The 11,319-nt window shown below is 33.9% G+C and overlaps 1 protein-coding gene across 1 annotated transcript in view; it reads left to right on the top strand.

Moving 5' to 3' along the window:
- Smp_168560 (steroid dehydrogenase, putative) overlaps positions 1-11,319 on the top strand; it is a gene marked incomplete at its 5' end in the record, with an annotated part of 16,296 nt that overhangs the window by 1,113 nt on the left and 3,864 nt on the right. Inside the window, 2 exons of the mRNA XM_018791336.1 lie at positions 2,631-2,783; positions 7,949-8,187. Of these exons, the coding sequence (XP_018645475.1) occupies positions 2,631-2,783; positions 7,949-8,187 (392 nt within the window). The remainder of the gene's footprint in view (positions 1-2,630; positions 2,784-7,948; positions 8,188-11,319) is intronic.

Here is an 11,319-nt window from a genome sequence, read left to right as displayed (position 1 = left end):
AAAAAAAAAAAAAAAAAAAAAAGAAAAAATATAAGAAAAAAAAAGAAAAAATAAAGAATAAAAAAAAAAAATAAAAAAACTTAAAAACAAAAAAAAAAAAAAAAATTATAAGAAATGGAAATCTAGATATTACTAAAATCAATAATCAATGGGGCTAGGTAAACGATACTGAAACAAACAAGAAAGTAAATTAAAATATCTAAGGTACATGATAAAATTAAGAATTGGCAATATAGGACTGCCAGAGAGGTTAAGATCAATAATTGTAGCCGAGTGACTTTTTAAAAAGCAAGATTTCTTCAACTGTATTTGTCATAGCTTTTGTTAGGTTTATTATTCTGTTATTAATCAGAAAGGTCATAGATTAAACATGAATAATGTGTAGGGTAATGGACAACTTTACTGCCTATTAAGTCTGCAGTTCTGTTGTCAGAAGCTAATGGATTAATTGTCTTCGTACACTTTTGAATGGACTAACAGTTTAGTCAGAGGTAGAGGTAGACCCAGTGTAAAGTCTAAAGTTTCAATTTAGAAGATTTCTTCCAGCTCGCTACAAGAAAAGGGACGAGAAAAAATCTCAAGACAGCAAGAACACTATGAGCAGTACCTGAATAAAGCGAACTTAAAAAGTTAAAGAATAAAGCAATACTTAAAATGAAGAAAGAAATTCATTACCACAATTCACACTTCAACTGGTTTTAGGTTGTCTTTTTTAAACCTCTAGTCATAAACTACTGTGGACAGCAGTTTGAACAATTGAAAACAGATTAACTTTTAAGATGAACATCAAGTTATGCCATTAACCGCCATTAGCTTTTTACTGTTATTTGTTGTTTTAGAGCTTTTTCACACAATATTCGGTATAACATAGAGACATAGGTGATGGCGGAATATGTATAACATATGTCCTGATATGCATAGTCATCAGAGAAAATATAATCCTGTTGCCTAAATTATATGTTTTTTTAACGAAATAACTGTTCATCCAAGCACAACACTGTTGTAAAGAAATAAACTGTCTACTTAATCAAATTCATGATTTCACAACAGTATTTTATACTGGGTAATAATAATCCATTTGCACTTCTAAGATAAACTAAAAACCGTCTTTGTTCAGTTTCTTAACATATTATAGTTTTTCCGTGAATTTGTCAATAACATTATTTGTGTGATAATTTTAAGGCCAATCTACTCCATGAATGAGGAAAAGTAACTTGTTTCAGTTAACTTCTTTTTTTGGTGCCTTAATATCAATGTTGATTCATTATTTAAGGAGACCACGGTGCGCGATAATATCTCTGTGACTTGTCAGCATTTTATTTCAAAGCAATTAGGTTAAAAATAGTTTGTAATAATTCAATCATTTTCATATCTATATTAATTACAGCCGAAGGTTTATCAGCAGTGATTTATCCAAAAACATTTTGGAATGTGCATAGATATGTTTACTCCTTATCTTCCTTTAAGTCACGAGCTATACCATAACCTCATATTATTTATTACTCGAACTTTCGATATATGTCTCTTCTCATTGTTACTAATAGTACTACCTTTTAGAATCTTTTGCCGGATACCTTGTTGATTTCATCTCACTACGTTAATATGTCACTCAAACTTAGTTTTCAATACACCTTTATCGGACTTAATGTTGATTATGACTGGCTGACCGTCGAAATGAGCATCGTAAAATTTTAATTTTGAATGACTGGCTGTCTAAAACACCCTTGAAATTGTATAAATATCCACTTTTTCTCCATGTATTATTGTCGCCTAGAAGACGGATGAAATGTTGACTTTTTTATCTTCCCAATTGTTTGGGGTACTGAGTCAAGTTAAATTGTGACAGTAAAGTTTTAATTGAAGTGTGTTTGTGATACTTTCATTTATTGCGTTAACTCTTACCTTCACTGTAGCGTTGATATTTTGATTTGCATAGCTAGAACAAAGTCATATTACTTAATATTGTACACAACGTTATTCTACTAAGATTAGTGGCACAGAGTATTAGGGTATGATGGTAAATTAGTTGATGAGGTCATGAATCTTCATCGACTGAGATGGTTAGGCCACGTGGTACGTATACCTGAACACCGATTACCACGGCGCGCTGTAATGACTAGTGTAGAGGATGGTTGGAAGAAAGCTAGGGGCGGCCGAACGAAAGCGTAGCATCAGTCCTTGAAGTCACTATTTTGTAGTCTGAGCCGTGTTGTTAGATGCAGACTAGTTGGTTGGGGTCCACGTGACTATCGTAGCCAATAATTGGAGACTCTAGGGTGAAATGGCTCAAAATCAATCACAATGGTGTAGGTGTATGCACTCATTATCTTCCCTTAAACCGTGAGATTAAAATTGCTTCATATCTGTCTTCCTTCCCGTACTATATACTTAAATGCAACCTATCTTTAATATAATACCACCACTAAATAATTAATTACTTCTATGAATTCGGTGTTCATCTTGTTGTGCTAATGAGGTATGGCAACTTGGACCGATGCATATACGTGCATGGTCCTACGTTGTAGCTGACTGACTGACTGAGTGATTTTTGAATGATTCCCTCCAAAGAATTTTTATATTTGCATGTTTCAATTGTTTTATTCATATATTCTTTTTTTTGATTATCTTAGAATTAATATCAGCTGAATTGTATTGTTATTCTTGTACAAGTGCTCAATCAGGTTGTGGTGATCCAATTGATGTAAGATTAATTCATTGGAAGAAATGTTCTGGTCGAACATTAATTGAAAATTATTGTGTAAAATTAATTGAAAAAGTTCAAGGTATGTTTAAGAAGAATGTTTGTTTACTTATTTGTGCTTTATTAACATAGAACTTGTATATATGGATGCAAACTTTCATAAAGTACTATCAGATAGAACTGTATATTTAAAGATAATACAATGATATGATGTGATGAATAGAAGTGAATGAAGACAATTGGTGAACGGTTGCTCAAACTTCGTGGATTGGTTGAAGTTAGACATTAACACCATTGGATGCCGGTAAGCTCAGTGGTCTAGAGGTTAAGTGCTCTGGCACGAGACTGATAGGTCCTGGGTCCGAATCTCGCGAGTGCGGGATCGTGGATGCACACTGCTAAGGAGTCCCATAATAAGAGGAAACGGCCATCCAGTGCTTTCAGGTTTTCCATGGTGGTCTAGCTTTAATTGACTCGTGATTTCAACTATGAAAAATAATGAAATCTCCACAAAATCTCCCTTCTGAATGATTATTGATTGCGTTATGTTCTATGGCCTGTCAAATATTATGTGGTAGAATCACCAATCAGAATATAGACTTCTTTGATCGTGTCACTGTGCTAAAACAATAATGCATCAAATAGTACTAAGTTCCTTGGGTCAAGTTTGAATCCTTATTAGTCTTTGATATGCTAGCTTCTCGCCTAACTCATTCCATTCAGTGTAGAACATATATCATCGTCCGATACATGAATCGTAGATTTAATATATAGGTGATCTGTCTATATACAGACCAGATTTCATTACACCATACGAATGCTAAATAATGATTATACAAGATTATGCCGAAGGTGGTTATGAGTATGGAAAACTATAAGTAATAGATCGAGAATAGTAAATCGTATAACAGTAGTTATTGGGTCAAATGGGAACTTATGCTAAAAGGAATATAAATATATATCATCCACTTGCTTAGTAATCATACGATATGAGTATATGAATTATTTTTTTTGGTTAACGTTTTTTTAGCGAGTTAGCTTTTCTACGGGATGGGGTCGCTAACCCCATGCCCAAACCCTCCTCCTTTACCTGGGCTTAGGACCCGCAGTAATTCTAGAAGAGCTACAGGCGGAGTTATATAAGTATATACATATATATGTAATTCTTGGAAGTTACCATTCATTTAATTCTTTGTTCAGATAATCTTTCCACACTTTTGTAACTTATTATCTTGTTATGTAATAAACCGTGTTATACTGAAGGGCTTTAGCAGATTACTAAAGCTTCATCATAAAGTTCATCTAAGAGTTATTCGCTAATGATGCAACAACCAACTGAATAATGAAGATATCAGATGTAGTATGATAGTTAAAGAAATGACATAACATTTGATGAGATTGGAATACTTTGTTGACTAAATTGAATAGGATGTATGTTTATTTCAGTGTATAATGCTCTACCTAGATGAAGAGTTTGTTACATAAAACTTAAGAACTAGTAAATTAGGACGTGAAACCAATCCAGTAAAAGATCCATTATTAGCTTGAAGAGTGTTGGAAAGTACAGACTACCTGCTTACCATCGACACAATAGTCCTTATCACGAGTTCTAAACCACAAACGATAACTTGGAATCATCTCTAATGGTATAGATATAAAATCATTCCTAAAACATTAAGATTCAACATTCTTCTCCGCTTTCAGTTCTCTTAGTTCATGTGTGTCTTTCAAACTAAACTTTCTATAATTAGTTATTTAGCATATGATTGATAACATTATTATGTTAAGTAATTTGTTGAAAGCATGAATCAATTGAAGCTAGACCACCAAGGAAAACCTGGAAGCACTGGACAGCCGTTTGTTATTAATCTATTATATCCCATGGAGAATTATGAATGGTAACTTTGAGGACTATTTATGGACCAATATGATATGTATATTTCCTGTTGCATAATTGTTAAGTAACTGAAGTATCCATATTCATGTCTCTCTTATTATAAGCTTTATTTTGACCCACAGATCATTACTGTACGATTTACCATTCCTGAGTTATCCCCAGTCTATTAATTACTGTTCCCCCTATTCACAGCCATATTTGGCTAAATCTTGTACAAATGCTGTTTCTTATTTTATGGTACGATGTGGTCAGTTTGTTTGGTATATTAACCCAGTATGTTTGAGAATAATGATTCATACTGCAAAGGCTGTTATTGGTGTTCTGGACTCAACTAGCTGGGCTATGTAGAAGCCGAACTGATAAGTACTCAAGACTCCTCATGTGGTTTCCATGTGTTCCAATCGATAAATCGGTCCTCTCTGATTGGCGGTCTTATCACATTCATATATATTAAACAGGGCATGCACTCACTGTGTGGTATATTTACTTCAAGCTTTAGACTGATAATAAACTTGCAAGTACTGGACGGCTGTTTCGTCCTATTGTAGGACTCCTCAGAAGTGCGCATCCACCATCTAGCTTCAATTAACTCATGCTTTCAACTATGAAAATACTGAAATCTCTACAAAACCCTTTCTGATAATGATGATAACTAATAATTCAATGTTAAAAATAAGTAATTAACACTTGAATGATTCATCTACTTTCATACTTAACAAATGGGTAGTTTTGATTCTGACCAAATAGGTAAATTTTCTATTCAGGATTTAAGTAGATGAATGTTTCAATTAAAAGGTAAGTAATATAATTATAAATCGCTTCTTGGCTCTCTGGGGTAAGATCATGTATAGTATCAGTTCTTTGCAGTGTAATTCCTTCAAAGGTCTTTAAACTGAGATCAATGAAATTACCTGTATTTTTCACCTTCGGATGGGTGCTATGAGCTTGCTCAATACCGTCCATAGGTCGGCCTCGTATTGCATCGCATAACTGTAAGGTGATAATTGAATTTGATCGGCTAAACTATATGCTTAATTGTGTTACTGGATGATAAAGTAGACAATAAGGTCAAGTAGTTGTTTAGAAACTGTTATATCCTAGTGAAGACATAAGTACGGGTTACTTCCAGGACCTATTAATGGACGATTATTCTATATATATTCTTATTGTATAACTATTCAGTGGCTACATTTGATCTATTTATATCTATATTCATCTTATTATAAGCTTCATTTTGGTTTATGGATTATTATTATTATTATACGATTTACTGTCCCTAAATCATATTCAGTCTATTGATTATTGTATCCCATCCTGGTCGCCAATTTGTTATGACTTTATAAAAGAAAGAAGGCCGTATCCAATTTGTTATGATCTTATATCCGGCTTTTATCACGCGAATTATCAGCCAATCAGAATACGACTTTTCTAATCTTAACACTGTGCCAAATCAATGACATTCGACCAGTATGATCAGTCTAACATTCTTATTAGTCCCTTGTCCGCCTAGCCCTTCCAAATGAGTCCAAAAACACCAAATTACAGCTTCTGTTATGTGAATCATTAATTTCAGCATACTCGGTTTATATTACCAGACAGACAGACCACATCGTACCATATAATATAAAATAATATTTATACAAGATCAAGCCAAATATGGCTGTGAACGTGGGACACATCTGTGATGTTTGCTTAAAGATTCATCAGTTTCATTTATTAACCACGTTTATACATCCCAGTGTCAAAAAGTAATAAAGCTATCAGTAAACTAAACTATATCCTAGAAGGTTTAAAGTAATGAAAGCATTTTGAAAGTCTTAAACATCAATGGGAAGATTCAAACAAACAATACTAAATGAATTTAAACTTCACCTTATCGCACAATCTAGTGGCTATCAGGACTCAGTAGGTATCTGAGTGGATAATGTGATGGTGTTTGAAGAGAAAGGTACTGAGTTTGAGTACCAGAGTGAACATCAACTCTGAGATGCAGGTACATCCAACTGACGAGTCCCAAATAGGACGAAACGTGCATCCTGGATTCCACTCCTAGCCACTATTCATCATTGCTTATAATGTTTGTCTAGGAATGTATAAATCTAGCAATTATATTGATAGGTATATTAGTAACGACATAAAATGTGTATTGAATATCTGAAGGTGAGTACAATTGCTTAGAAAGCAGACTAACGTTGATTTCAAACACCGTTTTCAAGTAAAGGTGATTTCAGGTTCATAGTTAAAAAATGGCACATAACTTGGTTGCAGTGATTGAAACTTTATACGTTCAGAAAATCTTGATGAGGATATGGTTTATTTTGATTATAGTTTAATTATTATTGAGTCCGTCACACTCAATCTAGTCGTAGTATTCCTTGAACTCTAGATTTCAGCTACTGATCATCTAATATTCTTACAATCTATCCAAACATAAACTTCCATGAAGACTGATAGCGTTTATTATCAATTTATCAACTTATCTTAATAGTTCAATCAAATTACAACTATTTATTTAAATAGTTAAATTCATGAGTCGATTGAAGCTAGATGACCAATAAAAACCTGGAAGCACTGGATGGTCATTTTGTTCTAGTATGGAACTCTTGAACAGTGCACATTTATGATCGTGCATCAAAGGAAATTGAACCCAGGACCTTCGATCTCACGCGCGAATGCTTAACCTCTAGACCACTGAGCAGACATCTGACGGTGTCAATGTCTAACTTCGATCAATCCATGATTTTGCGCAACCATTCATCATTCAAAACGGCACTTCAGCGCTTCCAGGTATTCAATGATGGTCAAGCTTTCATCAACTCATGAATTTAATTATTGAAATTACTACGATCTGCATAAACCTCTATTCTGATAATCATATTCATTTAAAGATAGATATCTTTTTGAAAAAATATACATATTCATGATAGACGGCCGTTTCATCCTATTGTGGGAATCCTCAGAAGTGTGCATCCACGATCCCACATCGCAAGATTCGAATCAATGACCTATTAGTCTCGCGCGCGAGCTCTTAACCGATAGTCCACTGAACTTGCCGACATCCAACGGTATCAATGTCTAACTTCAATCAATCCACTATGTTTGAGCATCCATTCACCAATGTCTTCAGTGAGTTGATATCTCTACAACAGACCTGGTTGAACTCCACTTGTTACTGATTCAATTGACTCATGATCTCAACTATATAACACTACTAAAATCTCTACAAAACCCCTTTCTGATAAATTTTTTAATTACTTGAATAAACAGGATCTAATTTCATGTACTTTGACCATCATTTTTCTTCAAAACTATGTATTATCATTCTATTCATTTCTTTCTATTCTATATAGATCAAACTACTGTAACTCGTGGTTGTTTAAGTGACCTAATAATGAATACACAATATCGTTTAGATATGCCACAACTTCGTCGTCATGGTTATTGTGTTAATTCTCGTGATTATCAACATTATTTATTAGGAGTTCTAAAAGGGAAAACTTTAGTTGAAACTGCTATGGGATTATTTAGTGATGAAAATATGGATTTTAAACGTTTTTGCTATTGTAATGATTGGAATGGTTGTAATCATGTAAATAATTTGAAAGTTTCAACAATTTTAATTTCATTTATTATAATTATGACACTTTTATGGATTCATTGAAATATTTTTCACTACGTATTTTTTATCTTTTCATTACGACACTACTTACACATTTGTAAGTAGTTAAAATCGTTTAACTAAAAACATTCTGATTTTGATTATTTTGGATTGTACATAATCATGAATGAATATTTGAAATTGTTAATTTATAATGTTTAGTAATATTTTGTAAGTTATGAAGGAAAAATTTGTTTACAATAGAAGAGATTTTACGATTAAAAGTTTAATTCTACAGTGAATTTTTTTGTTTTTCGCGAAGGATGATGTCTTTGTATAGTTGTGAATTGAGATTTAAAGTAATCAGTCCCCTTGATAAATTTCAATAGTGTAATATAAGAAGACGAAGATTCTCAGAAAGTGCACCCACCTGATAACTGCTGGATGCAAGTGCTATTCTAAATCAAATTCTCACTATGTATGTTCTTTTATTCTATTTAAATGGTATTGACCGAGCAGGCTATGAGTCGATATCAAAAAAAGAGAAGAATTTTAAACGATTTCAGGATGAGTATTAGATATTTTCTAAGCGTTATTAAATGACCTAATCCAAGTAAATTTGGAAATCTTACTGCGAAGTGACGAAGGTGGTTTATTAAGGTCCTAAATGATAAGCTTTGACAAAGCAATGAACCAATCTTGGATGGTTCGAGCTAATGACTCTAGTGTAATGGTTATTGAATTGAAAAAGTTATGATACTAAAGTGTCAATTAAAAGGATATGTAATTTAGTAAAGGGGAAATAGGCGACTATCAAAAGCAACTCTTTATTTCACGTTAAATCAGGCGCTTAGATGGTTCATTTGAACAATCAACAGGTTTTCTGATAAATTACTCTAGTAAAGTAAAGTTCTGAAACGTGGAGAACTACTACGACCATCATCAGGAAGGTACAAGTATTTATAAACCGTTGTCTACGCAAAATACTCAACATTCATTGGCCTAATACTATTAGCAACAGCCTTCTGTGGGAGAGGACAATCCAGCTTCCAGCTGAAGAGGAAATCAAGAAAAGACATTGAAAGTGGATCGGACATACACTAAGGAAATCACCAATGTGCATCACGACTCAATCCCTAACTTGGAATCCGGAAGGAAAGCGGAAAAGAGGAAGGCCAAAGAACACACTACGCCGGGAAATAGAAGCCGATATGAAAAGGATGAATAACAACTGGAAAGAACTGGAAAGGAAGGCTCAGGACAGAGATGGATGGAGAATGCTGGTGAGCGGCCTATGCTCCTCGACGAGGGGTAACAGGGCGTAAGTAAGTAAGTAAGCAATAATAGTATTAATAATAACAACTAATAATAATAATATTATTATTGTTATTTTAGTTAGGGAGCATTCATTGTTCTTCTGAACAACACCATTAGCACTTACTTCAAAGGCAAATGAGCGATAAGAATTACACCACAGTTAACTAATAGCTTGTTCTGTTTATCTGGGATTCTGTCGATTGTTGTTCATAACTGTTAGGTTGTCTGGATTGAACCGAATTTATCAGCCAAGAACGAAAGAGATCAACAACCGCAGGGTCAGAGTTCAGATCAGGAATAAAAATAGCTAAAATAAACATACAGCAACGACTACACAGTTATAAACAACAACCAGCAGAATCACAGACAAACAAAATAAGCTGTTAGTCAGTTGTGGAGCAATTCTTATAGGTAACTTGTCTTTAAAGTAAGTACTAATGATATTGTTCAGGAGAAAAACGAAAGCTTCACAACTAAACCAACCAGCTTATAAACTACAATACATCCAACACCCTTATCTTGAACTAAAACTATTTTTCATCACCTCAATATTAAGGATATTGCTTATCTCAATCTTCTGTTACAACTTGTGCTAATGATCATAAAGTTTTGTTCTTCAAATGGAGACATAAAATATGATTAGGCTATGGGGTTTCGGAGATTGTTAAGTATTGATTGAGATCATGAGTCGATCAATGTTAGGTCACTACTGAAAACCTGGAAAGCAAATATTTGAACGATTAATGGATATGCTATAACCATTCGGGTGTTCGGTTGATATCATCCCTTTTATAAAAAATATTCTTTATAATTCCCTTTATACTCTGTAAAATACAATGAAGACCTACTAGCGGTTAACGAAAAAGTAACTAAAGCGGTTTAGAAGGATTTTAGACGTTGAATGAAAATTTGTAATCTGTTCAGTTCTGTTGGGTCCAGATGTTTAAAATCCAGTTACTATAAAACTAGGAACCCATAGAAAAATACGTTCATACTGAGGTAGGCAAATGATTAAGAATAGTTAAAACAGTTCAATTTCATACCAAAACAAGGTAATTCGGTTTGATTGGTTGAAGTAATACATAAACACCATCGAATGCCGGCCAGCTCAGTGGTCTATCGGTTAAGTGCTCTGACACGAGACTGTTAGGTCTTGGGTTGGAATCTTGCGAGGCGAAGTCGTGAATGCGCACTTCTGAGAAGTCCCACAATAGAACGAAACGGCCGTCCAGTGCCATCATAACACGGTATGTTCCCAAATCTGTAAGAGTGCTTCAATTCACAATCAAAAGAACATAATTACACTCAATCTCAAAATGGCTGAGAATATTGATGTCTGTGATTGGTGAATATAATATAATAATACATCTCTCAATTCATCACATTGGTAAATAATGTAGGTATAAACAAGTGTTAGGAACCATTAATAAACAGGCTGCATAGTTTAGGTTTTCCCCCAAAGAACACAGAAAACGAATATTCAAATGGAATCCATTCAAAATATGTGATGGTATAGACTTCACGTTGTCTAATTCTTATTGAATATTGTTATATTGAAACATGTCACAAATTTACGGAACTTCGTCTGTCGACTGTTTCATCAGAAATTTGGATCAGTTGAGAGACCATGATTGTGAGGATTAACACAGGCCGTCGAGCCTCCTGTTCTTTCCAAACTGAAGCTGAAACTGATCCGATTCAATGGACTCTGAGATGCTGGTACATCCTGTAGCCGAGTCCGAGATAGGACGAAACCCGGGTCAGACTCACTTCACTGCTCGTTACATCCAACTTTGCTTATCATAA

Source organism: Schistosoma mansoni (genome assembly GCF_000237925.1).
Source record: "Schistosoma mansoni, WGS project CABG00000000 data, chromosome 3 unplaced supercontig 0083, strain Puerto Rico, whole genome shotgun sequence".
In the NCBI taxonomy this organism is placed as follows: Eukaryota; Metazoa; Platyhelminthes; class Trematoda; order Strigeidida; family Schistosomatidae; genus Schistosoma; species Schistosoma mansoni.
Note: the sequence above shows the minus strand (reverse complement) of the source record. Positions and strands in the feature narration are given on the sequence as shown.